The sequence below is a fragment of the Archocentrus centrarchus genome, chromosome 13 (genome assembly GCF_007364275.1).
Source record: "Archocentrus centrarchus isolate MPI-CPG fArcCen1 chromosome 13, fArcCen1, whole genome shotgun sequence".
Taxonomy (NCBI): domain Eukaryota; kingdom Metazoa; phylum Chordata; class Actinopteri; order Cichliformes; family Cichlidae; genus Archocentrus; species Archocentrus centrarchus.
Genome location: NC_044358.1, coordinates 42,288,523 through 42,310,908, shown reverse-complemented (window position 1 = coordinate 42,310,908; position 22,386 = coordinate 42,288,523). Strand labels below are relative to the sequence as shown.

Here is a 22,386-nt window from a genome sequence, read left to right as displayed (position 1 = left end):
TGCTGCAGCTAGAGTACTGACAGGGACTAGAAAGAGAGAGCATATTTCTCCCATATTGGCTTCTCTTCATTGGCTCCCTGTTAAATCTAGAATAGAATTTAAAATCCTTCTCCTCACATACAAGGTCTTGAATAATCAGGCACCATCTTATCTCAAAGACCTCATAGTCCCATATCACCCCAACAGAGCACTTCGCTCTCAGACTGCTGGCTTACTTGTGGTTCCTAGGATACTTAAGAGTAGAATGGGAGGCAGAGCCTTCAGCTTTCAGGCCCCTCTTCTGTGGAACCAGCTTCCAGCTTGGATTCGGGAGACAGACACCCTCTCTATTTTTAAGATTAGGCTTAAAACTTTCCTTTATGATAAAGCTTATAGTTAGGGCTGGATCAGGTGACCCTGAACCATCCCTTAGTTATGCTGCTATAGGCCTAGTCTGCTGGGGGGTTCACATAATGCACTGTTTCTCATTCACCTTATTTACTTTGTTTATACTCCACTCTGCATTTAATCATTAATTGATATTAATCTCTGGCTCTCTTCCACAGCATGTCTTTCTCTCCCCTCAGCCCAACCGGTCGCGGCAGATGACTGCCCCTCCCTGAGCCTGGTTCTGCTGCAGGTTTCTTCCTGTTAAAAGGGAGTTTTTCCTTTCCACTGTCACCAAGTGCTGCTCATAGGGGGTCGTTTTGACTGTTGGGTTTTCTCTGTATTATTGTAGGGTCTTTACCCACAATACAAAGCACCTTGAGGCGACAGTTTGTTGTGATTTGGCGCTATATAAATAAAATTGAATTGAATTGAATTGAATTGAATTGAACCTCCAAAACCTCAAAAAGACCAAAACACTATAGAGGCTGAGTCCAGAACCTTTGGATGATGTCACAGTGGCTACGTCCAGGTTTCATATACAGTTTATTGAGTGAATTAAAGTTTTCAGCTTTATGGATTTTCCAAATTAAAAAGCTTAACAAATAAGATACAAGGATACAGAATAAGAGATTAGGCTCAGTCATTCTTATTATTAAAGCGCCCTGAGGCGACTGTTGTGATTTTGGCGCTATATAAATAAAACTGAATTGAATCCTGAGGGTTGCTCCAGAAAAGCATGTGTAACCACGAAGCGCGCGCTCATTCGTGTAGCTTGAGCGCTCACGGTTTGACGCGTGACGTGTCACTGGCCGTTGCTACAGGAACCATTTGTGTTGCTACATCGTAACTCCATCCCAGAGGACATCGACACGGAGTTTCTTGGTGGGTTTCCGCGGCGCCAGAGAAGGTATAAGTCAAAATCCCGCTGTGCATGCAGCTTAACCTGAGAGGAACAAAACTGTTGTGCAATGTCGGTATGAAGTTTCAGCAGCGTCCAAGCGATCTTTGGGGCTGACACCAGCGTTTGCTAATGAGGAGTTTTTAAGCCTGTGTTGCTCCAAATGAAACGCGACCTGTCATTTTGCGCTTTCGCCCCCCACAGCTGAGACATCAGTAGAGGCACTCAGAGAACCCTGAGCTGAAATGTGGGAAGATTTAAAAGATGGAGTTAGAAGTGTTTAAAACAAGCTTATTTTGAGGCAAAGTCAGCAAACATTTTTACTTTCCTTATTTAATTAGTATATTATCTTTTTGACTGGTGGTTCTATACATGTAGTTTTTATGTGGTGCTGACCGTGAAAATTAAAGTTACTTAGGCGATGCTTTAAAATAATGGCCTGTGTAGGTGGCTTGAGGAATTTCTCACTGGAACTTTGAAATATCCGTTAAAGAAGTGAAAGTTTTAGTCATTCAGTGAACATGAATGACTAACAAACAGGGGCGCAGCTATATACTTTCTGAGGTGTATGCGGACACATTTTTAGGTGCCCCCCCGAACACACACACACACACACACACACACACACACACACACACACACACACACACACACACAGTCTTTTTTATTTATTTTATTTTATTTTTCTTGTTTTGATCTGTTATATTGTAACTACAGCACACAATTGCAGAACAGTGACCTGTTATTTTACTACTAGTAACTTTAGCTAAACTGAGTATTTAAAAGTAGTGGTGGTGGTGGTGGCGCTAGGGGGTGCTATAGCTCCCCCTGGAAAAGTCATAGCACTCCCAAGAATATAGCTTGTTGAGAACTGAAATGACAAATGATCCTTCATAGCACCCTCAGTAGAATGATTGCCCCCCCTAACACCTGCAGAAAAATATTTATGGAGCCGGCACTGTTTAAAAGCCTCCTCTTGATACACTGACATAACATACCGACTGTCTGTAAACCACTTTGAAAAGCTTTTTGTCATCTCAACAACGTTTTTATTCCTCTCCCTCTTCCATTTTCTGATTTGTGCCCTTTCTTTTTGCCTCTCCATCTCTAGCTACCCATCTACCTGTTGAACCATCTCTAGGTAGCTAGAGATGATTCAAATAAAATAGTCGTGATCGAGCGTGTTCTCGAAAGCGCGTGCTGGAGCGGGCTTTTGTGTGTGTGTGTGTGTGTGTGTGTGTGTGTGTGTGTGTGTGTGTGTGTGTGTGTGTGTGTGTGGTGGTGGGGAGGGGGCAGCGACATGAGGAGGGGAGGTGAAGGAGCACAGCAGCCCCTAATCCGTGCCTCTGTTTCCTAGGTTATATTGTGATAGGACTTATTATGAGTAGGATTCTCTCTGATGTCTGAATCTTGATTAGGGTTGCCACCTTTCACAAATGAAAATAAGCAATTAACATACATAAAATTAAATACTTTTTTTTTTTTAGCAATGAAGACTTTATTGTGAAAGATTGTTGCATATAAAGTGCTGTTAAATAAGGCTACATTACATGCAAATATATAACAAAGTGCAATGAAACACAACTTATGCACAAGTTATTGCACAATTTACCTAGTAAATGAAATACTGTATGATCTGCCACATGACAGTAGCACCTAATCTGATCTGTTTGTGTAGCGTGTGCACTAATGAACTAAACAAGTTGAGAAATTAATGTAACTCTTAGAGCTGCAGCATGTAACTTTTATAAAAAATATGTTTGCTTTTTACATATTTGTTAAAATTGTCACCATGTCGTGACGTGGTGACAATTTGGTGGGATATGATTTTGCAAAGTCTCAAGAATCAGAGGTTTACTGTTAATCTATTGGCATGATTTGTTCTTTCAATGGCCATATATATGTATACTAATACTACTGTATATTCAATTATGATCATTCAGGCTCAACACCCTAAACAATCAATCAAACTACGATAGTCTGCCAAAGCACAATAGGAAACGGAATCAATAATAACAATGTCCTGTACCATATCAGTGTCCGGAGATGACTGCAGTATAAAGAACTGCGACACTGATGCCTGGCTTTTCTGGGCCTTTATGTTTCTGAGCGTGTTGCTCTCCTGATCCACGCAGCCTTATATCAGACAGCCCGCCGTGCGCACTCAACATACTCGCCGACAAATGTTACAGTCTGCCTTAAACTCATCCCCACTGACGCTGTTCAGCCATGGATGTGCGTCTTCACACTCATGTCTGTATCTCTGCATACGTTCTCGTTTCTGGGGACGTGGTGGAGTGTCGGGTGTAGTAGCGGACATTGCGGGTGTGTGGCGTCTGTCGCTAGGAAACGGTGACAGCAGCGCCCATAGACATTTGTCTATGGCAGCGCCAGCTGGCAACACCGGTCAGTAGTAGGCTGGGGGTCCTAAGAGGATCCACGACAGTTTTGCTGTATTTTGTTCTGTACTTAATTGTTACATTTAGTGTTGATTTGTGTGTGACAGACACGAGTATTGGACATTTAATTGCAAATAAAGGACGATTCCGTATTTTACGGGACGGGTGGCAACCCTAATCTTGATTTCTTTTTTTTCCCCACTAAACACTCTTCTTCTACTGTGGTTAGGCTTGTTTAAGAACCAATTATTGAGTGTTATGGTTTGATTTTGTTTTTTACTATAATTCTGGTAGAGGGGTTTTCATAGTGGCAATTCAGCATATACTACAAAATAAAGGCCCTTCCTTACAGTAGGTCAGAATCAGAAGATTCTGTGGTCTGTGGGTGTTTTGTTTTGAAATGAATAAAGAATCACATCAAAAAGATACATTCCAGAGTACATCAAAGGCATAAAGAGATGATGTCTTTGATCTTAGAAGGTATAAATAGGCTTAACATTCAGACAAAGTTAGTGATCGTCGGCGCAACACAAAACAAGAAGGTTGTCAGAGCCAAAGCAATCAGACGCTTAAAAACACAGAAGCAAACCTGAGAGGGAAGAACTCTGAAGCACCTACGATGTCAGATGCACAAAGACCAAAGAAAGGCAACATGCAGACGCATGAAAACGATAATGCAAGGGAGGAGATCGCAGCTCTGAAGCAGCAGCTGCTGGAATCTCAGAAAAGGGCTGAATATCTTGACAATAAATGGAGCGATTCCATTAAAAATGTAGCCAATTCCCAGTCGAAGTACAGTGATCTGTACTATACTCACAGAAACTACACAACAGCAACAAAGGCACAAATTACCAGTCTCACAAAGAAACTGAAGAATACTGAGACTAAGTTAAAAGAACTTCAGACTTGTTACTTTGGCGCCAATAACTCAGAGAACACGGACAATCTGATAAACCAACTGGCCGAATCTAAGAAGAAGATAAAGGAGCTCGAAGCCAACAAAACAATTTTAGAGAAAAACATTCATGATTGGACAGAAGAACATCATACGCTTGCAAAGAAATTCTACACAAACAAAATGAATTCAGAGAGCACCATTAATGACCTGAAGAAACAGCTGGAAGAGGCTCGTTTACCACAAAACCTGCAGGCACAAAGTAGCCAACCTGCTGCAGAACTGAGTGCAGAGCCTTCTCACCAAGCCACGAAGGCTTCACAGACTGACTTCCGATCTGCCAAAGAGGCTGACCTTGAGCTCAAGTGTGAAAAACAACAAGCGCAGATCCAACAGCTCCAGCAGCAGCTCCAGGAATCTCAGAGTCAACTGGAGGAGCAGGCAATCCAACACAGACAGGAGAGAGAGAAATTCCAGTCTGAAATGAATGAGGTAAAATCCCTGCTCGCTAACTACAAGGACCTTAATGCTTCCTACATTAAAGTGATGATGGAGGAGAAGGAAGAAAAGAGCAGCATGGGAACTCAACTGGAAAAAGCAGAGGCAGAGAAGGAATCACTGCCGCAGACTGTGGAGCCTCTGCTGAAAGAGCAAGGCATGGAGCAAGGAAAGGAAGGAAAAGTGGACTTGGTGCCGCAGATTTCCTTGTCTCTGCAGGAGCCTGCTGAAGAGAAGCAAGGCACGGAGCAAGAAAAGGAAGGAAAAGTGGACTTGGTGCCGCAGACTTCCTTGTCTCTGCAGGAGCCTGCTGAAGAGAAGCAAGGCACGGAGCAAGAAAAGGAAGGAAAAGTGGACTTGGTGCCGCAGACTTCCTTGTCTCTGCAGGAGCCTGCTGAAGAGAAGCAAGGCACGGAGCAAGAAAAGGAAGGAAAAGTGGACTTGGTGCCGCAGACTTCCTTGTCTCTGCAGGAGCCTGCTGAAGAGAAGCAAGGCACGGAGCAAGAAAAGGAAGGAAAAGTGGACTTGGTGCCGCAGACTTCCTTGTCTCTGCAGGAGCCTGCTGAAGAGAAGCAAGGCAGGGAGCAAGAAAAGGAAGGAAAAGTGGACTTGGTGCCGCAGACTTCCTTGTCTCTGCAGGAGCCTGCTGAAGAGAAGCAAGGCATGGAGCAAGAAAAGGCAGGAAAAGTGGACTCACTGCTGGAAACTGTGAGATCCTTGCAGGAGTCTTTGAAAACAAAACAAGGAAATGAGAACATCCTCATCACCAAGCTGGAGAACCTTGAGGAACAACCCAAACCGAAGAAGAAGAAGCGTAATTGGCTGCTTCGGCTATTCAGCAGAAACAAGTCCTAAAAATCGGATTTTTTGTCCTAAAAATCACATTTATACATAACTCAATATGTCAGTGAACTTCTCAGTGGTAAGGTAACAAATCATTCCTTTTTTTCCATCACGCCCACCCCAACCGGCCGCGGCAGATGGCTGCCCCTTCACGAGCCTGGTTCTGCCGGAGGTTTCTTCCTATTAAAGGGAGTTTTTCCTCCCCACTGTTGCCAAGGGCTTGCTCAGAGGGGATCTTCTGATTGTTGGGGGGGCTCTTTAAACCAACCACTGATCAATTCACTGGCATTAAATTTCAGACTCAGCAAATATGTAAACGGATGATTCCTCACAATCATGACATTACACTGTCATGATGTCAGGAATCATCCATTTAAAACATCTTTGCTGAGTCACGTTTGGTTGTTTATAAATATGACTTTTAGGACCCTGAGACCAAATTTAATAAAAAAAAAAAAAAAAAAGAAAATCAAAGTATCTGTGAGAATGTTTTCATATATACTGCATATACTGTTTTATGGTAAAATACTGGCAGCTGTGGTTGCCAGAACTTCACTGTAAAAAATATGGTACAACACATGAGAAATGACAGCTGGCTTGCTTACATTTTACAATCAACAACTGCTTCTGGTTAATTAAGAAGAAAATAACAGATAAAGCCCAGTGCACACAAAGACACACTGTTAAACTTTCAAAAACCTTTTTGTGAAAAACATTTAACTGATCCAATCACTCGTCCAGTATGAAGGTACGGCAGTGTTGAGACTTCTGTAAAACAGTTTGTGTCCACATAAATATGAATAAAATCCATGGTGCATTGAACAAACAGGAAAAAAGTAGCCACTTGCCTGGCTGATCAAGAGTGTCAGAGTCCAGGTATGACTGCAGAGTGTACTCAGGATGTGATGGAGTCACACATGGACATGATGTTCATGAAGCTGGAACTTAAACCGCGTGTGGTCACCAGTTCAGCTTGCAGACCCGTGTTAACCATCAGGTGTTCACTGTGGACGGGCATGATCCTTTCTGCAGCCAGAAAACAAACACAAAACAAAGCTGGATCGATGCAGTGCTGAAGCTCGATGCTGCCACAGATACTCATGTGAAATAAGAAAAACGTCCTCTTTCAATTCAAAGGTTTTACATGTCAGTATATTCTAAAAAAAATCCTCTGGTCTTTTTCAGGTTGTAAACTTCTTTAGATCCAAGTACAAATTTTCTACTTCCGGCGCCGCGCGAGCAGGCAGCCAGTTTCAGCAGCTCCGCACTAATTCCGTGTTTTTTCTCATTTTGTTTAGTATTAGATGTGTTTTTGTGTTTCTGTATCTTCTGCTCTTTTTCCTCATGATGGAGCAGACTTTTTTCTGGAAAACTTTGTTATTGTTTTTTACCCTATTTATGGTGTTTATGTTTGGAGACTGCGAGAGTGGCCACGCTCCTATTGTTTACTCTCGGGACCAGCTGATCTCCATCGGGAGCTCCGCTGTGCCTACTCCTGCAGAACGACTCGATATTCCCCGCGAACTGAGAAGGAAGAGACGCGGGAGACGTGCGGGCATAGGTCGTCGTTGCCAGGGGAGAAGGTACAGGCCCGTCATCCCGTCCATCATCATGGGAAACGTGAGATCTCTTCCCAACAAAGTGGACGAGCTGGCGGCGCTAACGCGACATCAAAGGAGCTACCGGGAGAGCAGCCTCATGTGCCTGACGGAGACGTGGCTAACCGAGCTAACCCCGGACTCACACATAAACATGGACGGCTTTCATTTGATCCGTGCCGACAGAACCAAGGAGAGTGGTAAGAAGAGGGGCGGGGGTCTGGCTGTGTTTGTGAACGATAGATGGTGCAACTCCAGACATCTAACCATCAAAGAGACGCTCTGCAGTAAGGACATTGAACTGCTCGCTGTTAGTATGAGACCGCACTATCTTCCTCGGGAGTTTTCACATGTTATTGTGATAACTGTGTATGTGCCGCCCTCTGCTAACGCTGCTGCAGCCTGCGATGTCCTCCATGCTACTACCAGCAGACTCCAAACACAGCACCCACAGGCCCTCTTTCTGATCTCAGGGGACTTTAACCACGTCTCCCTGTCCTCCACTCTCCCCACCTTCACCCAGTATGTCACCTGCCACACCAGGAATACCAACACACTGGATCTACTGTATGCCAACATCAAGGAGGCATACAGATCATCACCTCTGCCTCCCCTGGGGGGCTCAGATCACAACCTGGTTCATCTCCAGCCTGTGTACAAACCCTTGGTACACAGAGAACCAGTTGTGACACACACAGTGAAGAAATGGTCTGAGGAGACTGAAGAAGCTCTGAGAGACTGCTTTAGCTCCACTGTGTGGGAAGAGCTTTGTGCCCCTCATGGGGAGGACATCGACAGCATCACGGACTGCATCACTGATTACATCAATTTCTGCGTGGAAAACACTGTGCCCACCAGGAGGGTACGGTGTTTTTCAAACAACAAACCCTGGATCAACTCTGAAATAAAGGCTCTCCTGAAGGAGAAGAAGAGAGCCTTTAGATCAGGAAATAAGGAGGAGCTGAGAGCCGTGCAGAAGGATCTGAGAAGGAAAATCAGGGATGGAAAAAACATCTACAGGAAGAAGATGGAGGACCAGCTACAGCAGAGCAACATCAGTGGGGTTTGGAGGAGTTTGAACTCAATTTCAGGCCACAAACCAAGCCCTAGGGTTGTGGGAGACTTAGAGTGGGTGAACAACCTGAACCAGTTCTTTAACAGGTTTGACCAGCCACCCACCCCACCCCTCCCCCAGCCCAGTCCCCCCTGCTGTCAGCCCCACCATCTTTAATGACTGCCAACCTTTCTTCTTCTTGGGACCTCACACCTCTCAGCTCTCAGGCATCACCCACCCCCTTCACTTCTGAGGACTCCATCTCACAACCCCCATCCCCCACCTCCATCTTGTCCCTCTCAACTCATCATGTGAGGAAGGAGCTACGTAAGATCAAGGTGCGAAAGGCTGCTGGTCCAGATGGCATCAGCTCCAGGCTCCTGAGGTGCTGCGCAGATCAGCTGTGTGGCATCATGGGATACATGTTCAACCTGAGCTTGAAGCTGGGGAAAGTACCACAACTGTGGAAGACCTCCTGTGTGGTACCGGTACCAAAGACCAAACATCCAAAGGATCTTAGCAGCTACAGGCCGGTAGCCCTGACATCGCATCTAATGAAGACCCTCGGGAGGCTGGTCCTCAACCATCTACGCCTCATGGTGTCGTCTTCGTTGGACCCGCTGCAGTTCGCCTACCGGCCTGGCATCGGGGTGGATGACGCCATCATCTACCTCCTGCACCGAGCTCTGACCCACCTGGAGAAGCCTGGAAGCACTGTGAGGATCATGTTCTTTGATTTCTCCAGTGCTTTTAACACCATCCAGCCAGGACTTCTGAGAGACAAGCTGGAACTGTCAGGAGTGGACCACCACATCTCCGAGTGGATACTGGACTAACTCACTGACCGCCCACAGTACGTGAGGACACAGGGCTGTGTCTCTGACAGGCTGGTCTGCAGTACGGGGGCCCCACAGGGAACTGTGCTGGCACCGTTCCTCTTCACCCTCTACACTGCAGACTTCTCCATCAACTCCCCACGCTGCCATCTGCAGAAGTTCTCTGACGACTCTGCCATAGTTGGCCTCATCACAGGTGAGGATGACTCAGAGTACAGACAGTGGACTCAGGACTTTGTGGACTGGTGCCAGCGGAACCACCTCCTGATCAACGCCGCTAAAACCAAGGAGCTGGTGGTGGATTTCCGCAGGCGCAGACCCACCACACGGACACCGGTGAACATCCAGGGAGTGGACATTGAGATAGTGGACTCTTATAAGTACCTGGGTGTTCACCTAAACAATAAACTGGACTGGACTCATAACACTGATGCGCTCTACAGGAAGGGTCAGAGCAGACTCTACCTGCTGAGAAGGCTGAGGTCTTTTGGAGTGCAGGGGACACTCCTGAAGACCTTCTATGACTCTGTAGTGGCATCAGCCATCTTCTATGCAGCAGTATGTTGGAGCAGCAGCTTGTCTACAGCTGAGAGGAAGAGGATAGACAAGCTCATCAGGAAAGCCAGCTCTGTCCTAGGATGTCCTCTCGACTCAGTGCAGGTGGTGGGAGACAGAAGGACTCTGACCAAAATAACATCACTGATGGACAAGGTCTCCCATCCCATGCATGAAACTGTTGCTGAGCTGGAGAGCTCCTTCAGTGACAGACTGCTGCATCCTAAATGCACAAAGGAGCGTTACCGTAGATCCTTCCTCCCAGCAGCTGTAAGACTTTATAATCATCACTGCTCCCAACAAAAACCACAATAGCCTACACAATGTAGGATAATATATAATATACTGTAAATAGTCCGGCCTGTTAAGGTTCAACACACAGGCACATCATGTACATTGTATATAGTGTTATTATTAGTAGTATTAAGGTTAATATTGTTTGTTGATTTTATATATATTCTTTTCTTAATAGTGTGAATTATTATATCTTTATTTATATTTATAATAACTGCGGCTGCTGTTACACCCAAATTTCCCCTCTGTGGGACAATAAAGGCTGTTTCTTCTTCTTCTTCAAATTAACAGCCTGACATTAGACTGTGTCATTATTTAGTAAACAAAGCTAAAATGCAGAGTCATAATAAGTCTAGCCTTAATTTTTCCATGGCAATTAAGTGGGAAAGTGACAGTCAGGAGCTGATAATCAAATACACTTGATGAATTGCTCACCAGAAGTCGTGAGCAGCCCTATGAAAGTAGATGTTTTGGCAGTTAGCTGCTCTGCGGTCCATCACGCTACAGTGAGAAAGATCATGTCTCCTCCTCATCCTGGCCACACAGAGCAATCCACATGGCCAGGATGAGGAGGAGACAGAGGCAGAAGCAGCAGGGGAGCTATCTGATCAGGCAGAGAGTGCAGGAGAGGGGACTGCAGTGACCCCCAGATGAGGCAAGGCACAGAGGAAGAGTAGTGATGAGATGATGGAGGAGTATTTGAAGAGGAAGGAAGTCAGGGAGGTAGAGAGAGAGAAGGAGGGAGCCAGGAGGGATGACACAACACACTTCTTGCTCAGATTAGCTCCAGTCACGAGGAGTTTGCTCCACCAAAGCAGTCATGGATAAGAACTAAAATCCAGGAGCTCGTCCATGAGGCAGAGTTTGAGCCATCACAAAATGATCCATTTCTTTAGCTTATTCATTTCTTTATGCATGAGTTTGCTTTTCGTAGGGTTGCTTTAATGAAGTTTCTCAGTCATCTGGGCAGCTAGATGCAGGAGCGTAGCTATATACTTTCTGAGGTGTATGTAGACACATTTTTAGGCACCCCCCTCCCCCTGCACCCATCCAAATCTACCTACCCACCCTCTCAATATAACTTATATTGTAACTACAGCACACAGTTGAAGAACAGCGACTTGTTATTTTACTACTTTTAACTTTAGCTAATCTGAGTATTTAAAAGCCTCCTCTTGATACAAATGAAAACATTTGTGATCAAGCGCGTTCTCAAAAGCGTGCGCTGGAGCACCTTTTGTGTTCGTGTGTGCGTTTGTGTGTGTGTGTGTGTGTGTGTGTGGGGGGGGGGGCAGGAGGAGGGGAGGGAAAGCAGCACAGGGGTGCCTAATCAGTGTCGTGCCTCATATATATATACATATGACATGACACAGCTGTCATATATATATATATATATATATATATATATACACATATATATATAAATTAGGGGTGTGGGGGTGGGATTACGTGTTCCTGTTTCTCTCTGATATTTCTGTTAGGTGATCAGTGGGCATTTCCGTCTGGTATTCGAGTGTTTTAAGTTTTTCATTTCTGTAACCAGCAACCACATTTCTTCCCACTTCCTTCTTAAATTTCCTCTTTCCTCCTTGTACTGGCTGCCAAGTGGAGAACGATGTCGGTCCCGGACTACAGCACCCAGCAGGGTGGGCGACCCGATCTTAAAAATATGGAGATTATGCTGAACCACTCCGAGCTCTTCAGGGCAGAGTCCAGAAGGCTGATCCTGGAGGCCGACAAAGCATGCAGACGCATGCAAAATGATGACAGCAAGCGATTCGGTTAGCAAAAATGAACATTTAGCACAGAATGAAAAACTACTGAGATGGATTGTAATGTTTTTCTTTTTTTTTTTTAAATGCTGCTGTCCAGGTCAGCGGGCCAGGGACATCCAGTTTCTGAAAAAAGAATTGGAGTTAAAGCTAGAGGAGGTCATTCTGGAGACTGATGCTCTTACAGCATTACAGAGCAGAGGTTTGAAGGCCCTGGAGGGCATCAAAGAGCCTCTGAGAGTCACTGTTCTCTGTCTGGAGGAGAGGTGAGGAAGAGGGTGAAAAGGTGTATTAACATCATCCATCCATGTTCTTCCAATTAGTGTCAATCAGTGAAAAAATCAAAAATTATTAAATCATACATGTTACACATATTACACATAAGGCTTGCCCTCATTCTGTGTAAAAATGCACTCTGCAGCTAAAGCTAATATCAGACTGATGATCTGCAGGATGAAACGTGCCCCTTCTGAGAGGGTGGAGGACGACGTGGAAAGAGAGCTGCTGAAGGAGAGGGAAGTTCTGGAGGGAGTTGCTTCCCTCCTGGAGCGTATAGTGGAGCAGATGACTGAGCAGATACGGTAAGAAAGTGGGGCTGAGTTTGATAAAAATATGCAGATCCTTTGGGCTTTCTAATCAGCAAACCGAGTGAAAATCTGCTGTTTTGTTCCAGACTGAACCGATCTGCCAAGTACCATTTAGAGCATGATCTGAAGGAGAAATCTGAGGCCCAGTGGATCGACAACTCCTGTGCCATAATGACCACCCATTCCATCACTAACCTGCAGCTGTCCACAAACAAGAACAGCAGTCTGCCCAGGTGAACCTCCATGTTCCTGTTTGCGCCACAGTCACAGACAACATTTCCAACAGCTCCAAAGAAAGTTTTTAGACTTGGATTTGTTTAATTCTTTTCACTTGTTGTGTAAAAGGCAGCTGGGAGTTTTCTATAAAGATCAGGGAAATCAGGACATGTTGCTTTATAGGGTTTTATGCATCTCTTAGTTTGGCAGTGACTCCAAAGCAGTGGGAGAACATCGCAGACATCAACATAGCTAAAGCAGAGCAGCAGAAGACCAATTCTCAGTCCATGAGGGCCCTGGTGGAGTCTGTTCTGGAGCAGACAGCTGCTGACATGCAGAAGCAGTTAGACGCTACAACAAAAGCCTTCCAGATGCATATCCAGGAAATCAAGTCTGCCAAGAGCCAGATGGAGGACAAACTGCCCAAGGTAGGGCAGGAGGTGTGTTAGGCTGTATGTTTGATGGAGAGAATAAGCTGTAAGACATGGGGAAGCAGATGTAATGCTGTGTTGGTTGTGCTGGTGAAGAAATGACTGTCTTCCAATCATTTTCTGTTCATCTGCTTCAAAGTTAGCAGGTGTATCTGTCTTTGTTTATGCATACGCACTCAGGGAGTGTATCAGGGAGTGACCAGGCTATAATTGGACAGACCTCCTACCAGATGTGATTCATATCAAACCTTTCCCCCAGCAGTTCAAAGATTAGCAGTGCACATCAACCGAACCGTGGACTGTGACGTGTGTGTATCTGTGTGTGTGTGTGTGTGTGTGAGAGAGAGAGAGAGAGAGAGAGTGCTGATGGATGGTTCATTCTTCATCTTTGGTGGATACAAGTCATCCGACTATTAATGTTATTTTGGTTCACCCAACTGGCAGAATGAAAAACAGAAATATGACTTCCATAAATGAGAACAATAGCATTCAGAACTTAAATATCCATCCATCCATCCATCCATCCATCCATCCATCCATCCATCCATCCATCCATCCATCCACTTCCGCTTATCCTTTTCAGGGTCGCCAGGGGGCTGGAGCCTATCCCAGTTGTCATAGGGTGAGAGGCAGGGTACACCCTGTACTGGTCGCCAGCCTGTTGCAGGGTTAACACAGTTGTGTTAATTGGTGATTCTAAATTTTCCATAGGTGTGAAATTAAATTCCCATTGACTTTCAACATGTATTTCACTTTATAGTATCAAGTAAGTTTGAAATCATTTCACTGCAAAGCTCCTGTGTAAATCCTGGTGTGACACCTGTATTCCCTCTAGATTCTGTCTGAGATAACCAGCCAGGAGAGGCTCAGAGAGGATCTCCAAGTGGCCATCACAGAGAATGAGCACTTCCTGGACCTGGCTAAGACCCGGCTAGCCTTGCGTCTCCAGAGGCCCGGCAAGGAGCAATGCCACGATCTAGTCCAGGCTCAGCTCCTCGCTGACATCCAGCACCTCTCTGCTCACATCAACAAGTAAGGCCCAGCACATACTTTCCTGCAACAAATAGATAGAAAAATGCTTAAGATTTAATGTAATGTGCAGTTCTAACCACGAGTGTGTGTAATTGGAGAAATTACTGCACAGGGCACATCCTTATGGGGTATCTGTTTATCTCTGTGCTGTCAGACTGCGTGAGGAAGCAGCCCAGTCACAGGACGAGCAGAGGGCGCTGGTCTACTGCCAGCTAAAGCTGCAGGAAGACATCGATATGAAGACCAGCTCTCTCTACATTGACGAAGTCATCTGCAGTCAGCACAGGGAGCCCATCATGATACACATGTTCTGACTGGAATATGTACTTCAAATGTATTTCAAAATAGTCATACAAAATTAGAATATCTGTCAGGCTGTTTCTCTGTCTGTAGTTCTCACAGTTTTTCTTTGAGAGCTGTTTGACTTTTTTTGTGCTGTCTAAAAATGATTAATTATAATGTTTAATAACAATTATACAGGTCACAATACTATGCCTTTGTTGTACTCTCATAAAAAGCTTACATTTGACTTCATATTGATCCATCCATCCATCCATCCATTCGCTTCCGCTTATCCTGGTCAGGGTCGCGGGGGGGCTGGAGCCTATCCCAGCTGATTATTTTTATTTACAAAATGACCTGCAACAAAATCTTTTTTTTTTTTATTGTGCAGCAAACTGTCCCGAGATAAGTGACAAGAATGAAGCCCACACAAGTGATAATTAAAATAAATTTATTAGATCTAAAAATAACAAGAACACAAACTCAGAAGATTGATCTGCGGTGAGAGGGAGTTACTGACAGGTGAAGTGCATTGGCTGAATCCATATTTCCACATATGTCAGTAGTGTTTCCCTAAATGACAAAGATATGCTTAGCTTCCAGGTATGAATTCATTCTAATGGGAAACTATAACTATATAGTTACTAAGTCTAGTTGCATAGAAGTAATCCAGTGTGAGGGGTCACGTCACAGTGAGTAATTGAAAAGACCCCATGAAGAAGCGATCAAGGCACTATGTTACCTCACCCAGGACGGGTTTAGTGAGGGGCCTGGGGGAGGGGTTCACCAGCAAGTGCCCGGTGACTGGGCGGCAGTCCCAGGAGTTGGCTGTTTGATCTGCATTTGCCAAAACAACACTAGTTGGGCAACCCTGTATACTAAACCTTTGTTTAAAAAAGTAAAACATCTCACAGCAGAATATCGTCTAAGGACACATCGTCTATGTGAGTTTGTACAGGACTGTTTGTTTTTAATCAACAAACATATTTCACCAATCAGTATTCAGGCAGTGCTTCAAAGACACAGCCCAAAGTCCTCAAGCTTGCGATCTGAACAAAAATGTAAATATTCATCAGGATGGAAAGGTCAGTGAATGCATCACACAGTAGCTGTCTAAGTGCATTAGTGATGCACAGTCACATTAACTCTCCTGACAGACAGATCTCTACAGCTTCTACCACGTGTATCCCATCAGGCCATTCTTCCTCCTCTGTTTTGCGCACACCTAAAATGAAGAAGACGCCGCCTGATTTATTAGCACTGACATGATTTAGACATGAAAACATTTTTGTTTTAAGAGTTCTTATTGGAATTTATTTGCAACAACTGATCTGTTTTACAGTGGAAATTGTGACGATGATGGAGAGGCGTGCTTGTAATAGACTGTATGCAGCAGGAGTGTGAAATTTACTTAGATGCAAAATATTATATTTGAACTACCCTAATTCAAACACAAAAACAAAGAAAAAAATGTAAACATTAATTTAAACATCAGAAAAAAACTCTAAAGATCAGCTTCAAAGGTGCATTGAAAAGCCCGTATGTTCTGATCACGTCGATCAAAGCTCTTTCCATTCCGAGGAGCTCCGTCTATTTCAAGAGCTTGCTACGTTGGCACTTCACCTAAAGACACACAAGACAGGAGGGGAACCTCTTACATTAGAAATTTAAGCAATGTTTATTTAAATCCTCTGTGCTTCAGAAATGTCACCTTGTGCCACTGCAGTGTGGAGAAGGGAAGGGCCAGATGGCAGTACGGGCAGGTGCTGATTAGGTTAGGGTCACCTCCATTAATCCAGGGATCATGGCTGGGTCTGCCTGAGAAGGTTAATTCCTTGTCAGTGCTGGTCACCTGTGTCAAGTAATCGTCCTCATCCTCGGACTCTTCCTCTGGCACGTCATAGTACGGTACGTGTCTTACAGTACACTCCAGCTGGTTTGTGGGGAATACAGACAAAGGTGTTACAAAGGTATTATTAGTGACTGCAGGTTTACAGTATAAATACTGTACAGTGAGCTTCCTTAATGAGAAGAGGTGTAACAATCATCCATATAAACAGTTTCACCAGACTAGCATGATTTAAGTAGGCGCTAACAGCTCAACAGTATCATCATGGCAGGAACTAGAGCCTGACCAATTTACACCTATTACTATGTTAGCTAGCAGACATTTTCATTCATTGTCTTAGTCCATTAGTACTTCCCTTTCTTCTGCAGGATTTTAACCTGCAAATTAACCATAAACAAAAGGCACCAAATATGTGACTGTAGATGCTTTATTTTAGGTGTTTGAATTAAACATGATAGAGGATGTTTCATTCTTGGGGAAGGGGGTGTTACACCTGCTGTCATGTTTTGTTTTTGTGAAGATGTCCATATATTGTGTGTACACCAATTTGACTGCGCAGGTGCCCGGCTGCAGCTGAGCGGCTCCGGTCAGAGGACCACGCCCTTTATAAGAAACCAAGCCGGCCACCTCTGAGAGGATCATTTGCTTCCTTGAACTTTGTTTTGATTTGTTATCTTTTGGTAGGTTATTGGAGTTGTGTTGAAGCTTAGTTCTGTTTTGTTTGTTTGTTTTGGCCTCGGCTCACACTGAGGATTTAATGCTCCTGTATTAGTCAATTTGCTGAATAATAAATACAACAATTGATTTTGAAGAGTTGTTTTTGTGGCTGCTTGGGTCTTGTTGAAGTAGATGTCCATCTCTTGTTGTGTCTCAGCCCCCCAGATGGGACGTAAACACATGGGTTGGCGTCAGGGATGCTGCACTTGGTTGTTTCATTTGTACCCTTTAGAATCTTTTTGGTAATTATATATTATCTGCATTACCTGTGGTGTACCACAAGGCTAAATTTTTGGCCCTCTTTTATTTTCTGTTTATATGCTTCCACTTGGTCATATTTTAAAAACTCACAATGTCTCCTTTTACTGCTATGCACAAATGTTAAGCCTGTTGATTATTAATATAATGCTTGTAAATACCTCGTGCTCGTCTATATCATCAGCTGGAAATGATCCCATACATCGTCTACAGTTCACTGTCATTCCTGCTGTTGAGACAAACACAAGAGTTAAACAGCAGGAGGTAAAAGCACACTGAGGTTTACTTGAGATTTTTGCTGAATCTCCATTCTCTTACCCCCATTGAGTGTGCTGCTGGTCACTTGTGGGGGACTTGTGATGTTGTCAGTGACTGAGCAGGTCAAGCCATGCTCGGGCTGGTCTTTCAGTGTGACATAACGGCCACAGTCCCTGCAGAGCTCGGTGCGGCTGCCACAGACCAGGCAGTGTTTGTCCAGGTCCTTACACGGCACCTCTAGGTCGCAAAACTGGCATTTCTGAAGACGCTCCACACACTCATCAGCCTGGGAGACAGCACGAAGCAGGCTTAAATAGGGGAACTGGGGCAGTCTTAAGTGTAGAAGTGCTTCAAATCTGGTCTCAGTGTTCTGATGCTTTTAAAGTGTGGTTAAAATCATAGCAACAGTGAGCTTGTTATGCCAACTTTGAATAAACCCAGGATCCGGTTGCAGCAACATCTGTCTCGCATTAAGCTACAGTTGTGCTCAAAGGACAAACCTATTCTGCCAAGAATCGTGGTCAAGTACCCACCCAGAATTATGCCAGAAGCCTGTTAATGGCTACTAACAGCATCTGGTTGAGGTGCAACTTACTAAGGGACATTTAACCAAATATTAGTAAGAGTGTATGTATTTTTTTTTGGCCCTGTGTGGAATAAAAAAATCAGAGAAAATTCAAACTAAATTAAAACTTGTGCATCCAGTTCTTGTTTTTAAAGTCATTAAAGATGCTGAACAATTATTCCAAGCTGGGACAAGAACAGTTCATAGAAAACCTTAAAAGCCCCAATTTACCATTCCCTAATGTTCTGATGTGTCTGAATGCACCTCATGTCAAGCTAAATGGTACTCTGGACTCACCTCATGATCCTCTAGCTGACAGCGTTCCATCTTCTTGTTACACTTGGAGCATCTCACCTGCAAACAAACAAAAGTCGCACACTTACATAGAATATATGATGCTGTGTCTGTGCATCATCTATGTTTTTCCCTCTTAAATCTGTTTGTACAGTCACACTGTAGGAACACCACCTCCCTTTCAGGGATCAGAGTCCCTTTAATGTTAATATTCAGTTTTAATATGAAGACTTAATTTAAAAGGAAGCTTTCTCATCCATTTACAGCTCCATATTTTTATTCTTGGGACAACTAGAGCAGCCTTGTATGGTTCCCAGCCCAAAGTAATCCTTTAAAGCAAACTTTCTTCTGATTGGCTGACACTTATGAACAAAATGATTAACAGAAAATAACCTTTATGAGGAAAACAAACCAGCTGAACTTCTGTGAAATACCTTTTTGTTTTTTACCCACAAGATGGTGCATTACACTGAGTCAATCTAACCATTATTTCACCAAAAGGCAAAAAAACACACCCACTGGTGCTGTCCCTTTCTGGTGAAAGTTTTAATTAGAATTTGAAAAGGATAAATGTATATATGTATATAAAAAAAAATATATATATACCTTTATGGGTTATTTAGTGGCTCCAAATTGTAACATTTTATACAGTCCCCTGACAAGCAAAAGATCCTTGGTTCAGTCCTGGGAGGAGACACAAATTCCTTTGAGGTTGTGTCAGGAAGGACATCTGGTCTAAAACTCCTTTCTTACCTTTAAGGACTATTTGCTCTGTTTGATATCACACAGATTCAGCAGCTGAAAAAACTGATTACAGGTCAGTGCTCTCTTTCTGTCTGTGGTTTGGCCAAGTCTCTAGAAAATTAATTCATCTTAATAACACACAGGTGGAAGTTTCAGGAGGATGCAGGGGACATGTAACCCTGAATATGTGCCCATCTATGAAAACACGAAAGAAGCATAGGAATAACTTAGATAAAAAACAAAACAACCTCATTAAATTATGGATGTGAACAGGTGAGACATGCACATTTAAGGTTACTTCTCTTGATATTAGACAGAATTGCCAACTTGTCCACTGCAACATTGAGTCTGGAGCCAGACAAAACCAAAAGAGCACAAAAGAGTACATCATGTCTGTAAGTGTGCAGTCAGAGATAATAAATGAGAAAAGTAATTGCTTGTCATCATATGCTGTTAGACAACAGGTAGCTTCCTGACAGCCGCTAAAGGACTGGAGGATCTCCTTCGCAGAATTGAACCAGGGATTGTTCATTTGTTAGGCAAATGTGTAAACCACTACACAAACGGGTACAAAATGTTACAGCATTTCCCTCCCACTAACCCCTTGACATCACTCTTTATGTGTCTCTGCACTGATGGCTGAAATGAACCCCATGAGGTTGATGTATGTGAACAAACTGCTGAGAAAGGCTGCTTAATTGTGCGTATACCTCTGCATGCTGTTCCTCTCTGTGCTCCTTTAGCTGATCTCTGGGAACTGCTTCGTTACAGTCAGGACAGAGACACAGGAAGCGGCTGCAGTGGGTCTCATGCAGAGCGAAGTTGGCCTCAGCGACCTCTTTGTGGCTTAAAGAACGAGAGGAGCAAAGGGTCATCTCACGCCTCTGTGCTCTGTGGAAAGTCCGACTGTGACAGGTACAGCCCTCCACATCCACAGCCTTCCCCTGCCTCTGTTACAGCTCGACAACTGTCTGCTACATGCCAACACTGCTGAAGCACAGGAGTGTGCTGTGCCAGGTGAATCCTCGTGTGCGACGTCACGGTCAAGCCAGCCGCACCGAGCATTTTGCTGCCCTTTTCTTCCAGAGAATACGGTACAGGTGGAAGGACCCAGAAATATCATCATCCTCATCATCATCATCACAAGTCTTGCAGTTTTGACCATTTAGCTCCACAGTCCAGTAGAGGTTTTGCTATGATCATCCTTACACACTATAAAAAATGTTTACAACTTACACAAATTCTTGAAGAGGTGACACAAACTTTTTAATGGATTTCAGTGCAGATTGACTCCCAACTCCTTATCCAATTACTTTCCTGTAATATTGCTGCATATTTCAGGCATAAATTCAATGCAAAGCCTCTAAATACTCAGTCTAATTGATAATTTAGATTATTATAATGTGTTATTTATTCATCATTTCTGTCATTACAGACATTATTTAATGGGTGCCTGCACTTTTACATTCAAGTGTTTCATGTGTCAGTCCAGGTTAATTCTCTGCTCATGTACATATAGATGAGTTACATCTCACTGAGCTGTCCAGTTTCTGAAAAAATAAATAAAGGCAAAATCCACTCAAACTGTGTTTCTAATAGTGCCTTTTTTATATACTTTATTTACAGGACTATTGTTCAAGGTGACGCAACTATTTGAGTTACAATTTCATCATAGGAGGAAAACAAAAAAGATAAAATTCAAATATGTTTACTAACAAAAATGATATTGTCTCAGATTCCCACATTTTCAAAAGTGTTCTGACTCTGCTTTCCCACAGTCCTTCATTTTTCAAAGCTGTGAACCTTTGTGTCAAAGATCAACGTTTCCATGATCTGGGAGTTCTGAGACAATATAATTCCTGTTATTAAACACATATTTGGAGTTCATCTTTCATCTTGTTTTCCTTCGATGTTGAAACTGTTACTCAAATAGTCGTGTCAGCTCTAACAGCACTCCTGTAAATCCAGGGCTTCAGCCTTTAGTGTGTAAAGACGAGCGTGTATTATAATTACCGTACTTCATAAAAGAAAGGGGCAACAAAATGCTAGGTGCGGCTGGCTTGACCATGACTTTGCATATGAGGGCTCACTCGACTGCACTGGGTGAAAGTGGACTTTAAGCTCCTGTGAATGATCTCTAATTCTTAAACAGCTCCGATAAGCATATTTAAAACATTTTAAAACAGTTTCATATCGCCTTTCAGTTTGATATTCACGGAAACCATATTTGGTCTGCAGATTTAAATACCTTCCACACGTGAACCAAACAGGACTTAGTTTCTGTTATAATTACCATCCAAGTGAGAATGACACTCGTTCTGTTTTCTTAATGTCGAATTGTGAGTCCGACATTCTCAACCTCCCATGTTGGTTTACTTTCGTTTGCCAGGATATCAAATTAAAGATCACACGCTGACCTTAAATGAACTTTGGTGCGTCCCCTTCAAACAAAGCTGTCGCATGAAGTGAACTCACCACTGGCCGCAGGTGCGAGTTTCCTCCTTGTTTTCCATGAAAATGATCCACTGAGTGTAGAAGATGAATCTGAAATGTCTGATAAGCTTTCAGACTTGCGCTTCCCCAAAACAGAAAGTGAAAACATCCGCTGCAAACAGCTGTTGCTGTTGTGGACTGCTGCCACAGGGGGGCGCCCAATACGTCTGAATATGAAGCCTGTGGCTGCTTCATGTTCGGTTTAGTGCCGGCAGGAGTGTGACCGCACCAAACTGTAAACGGAGCAGTCAGACTTTATTACACTTTATTGTTTTGTTGTGAAAATGCTTTTTTCACGTGAATTATAATATCTCATTCTGTTACATAATTATATCCCATTACAGTAAATAATTATATATGATTTTTAGTCTGTTATTTTCCTATGAATGGCGCTGTCCTTCACGTTGCTTGGTGGCAATTGCAATATTTCCGGTAGTTCATGAATGCAGCAGGCAGCGTGCAACGTCTCTATATATAAACCAACAAATTCAACTTGAATGAATCAATTTTAATGAAGTAAAAGAGGTCAGAGCAAGCAGTCATATTAAGTTATTAATGACCGAGAATCATTTATGGGCTCAGCTTTGAAAAACTCGAATAAAGAAATTTCCAAGTAAAATTAAAATTCCACTTTTCTATTCATTGGACA

The 22,386-nt window shown here is 43.5% G+C and overlaps 2 protein-coding genes across 5 annotated transcripts; one reads left to right on the top strand and one right to left on the bottom strand.

Moving 5' to 3' along the window:
• The first annotated feature begins 1,143 nt into the window (after positions 1-1,143).
• On the top strand, positions 1,144-14,802 carry tekt1 (tektin 1). Of its 3 annotated transcripts, none has more exons than XM_030744979.1 (8): positions 1,144-1,276; positions 11,846-12,020; positions 12,112-12,277; positions 12,464-12,592; positions 12,685-12,831; positions 13,017-13,254; positions 14,081-14,277; positions 14,432-14,800. In XM_030744979.1, the coding sequence occupies exons 2-8, from the start codon at positions 11,855-11,857 to the stop codon at positions 14,589-14,591; spliced, it is 1,203 nt and encodes a 400-aa protein (XP_030600839.1). In that variant the 5' UTR covers positions 1,144-1,276; positions 11,846-11,854; the 3' UTR covers positions 14,592-14,800. The 3 variants fall into 3 exon arrangements, with proteins under 3 accessions (XP_030600839.1, XP_030600841.1, XP_030600840.1); XM_030744981.1 differs by having other exon boundaries at positions 13,017-13,242; positions 14,432-14,795; XM_030744980.1 differs by having other exon boundaries at positions 1,170-1,276; positions 11,837-12,020; positions 14,432-14,802.
• A 228-nt stretch (positions 14,803-15,030) lies between these two features.
• xaf1 (XIAP associated factor 1) lies at positions 15,031-21,851 on the bottom strand. 2 transcript variants are annotated; one of them, XM_030744519.1, is made up of 7 exons: positions 21,720-21,851; positions 19,955-20,090; positions 18,504-18,560; positions 17,702-17,927; positions 17,545-17,609; positions 16,271-16,492; positions 15,031-16,182 (listed from the first exon to the last, which is right to left on the bottom strand). In XM_030744519.1, the coding sequence occupies exons 1-7, from the start codon at positions 21,755-21,757 to the stop codon at positions 16,150-16,152; spliced, it is 777 nt and encodes a 258-aa protein (XP_030600379.1). In that variant the 5' UTR covers positions 21,758-21,851; the 3' UTR covers positions 15,031-16,149. The 2 variants fall into 2 exon arrangements, with proteins under 2 accessions (XP_030600379.1, XP_030600377.1); XM_030744517.1 differs by having other exon boundaries at positions 15,032-16,182; positions 17,545-17,612.
• Between the last annotated feature and the right edge of the window lie 535 nt (positions 21,852-22,386).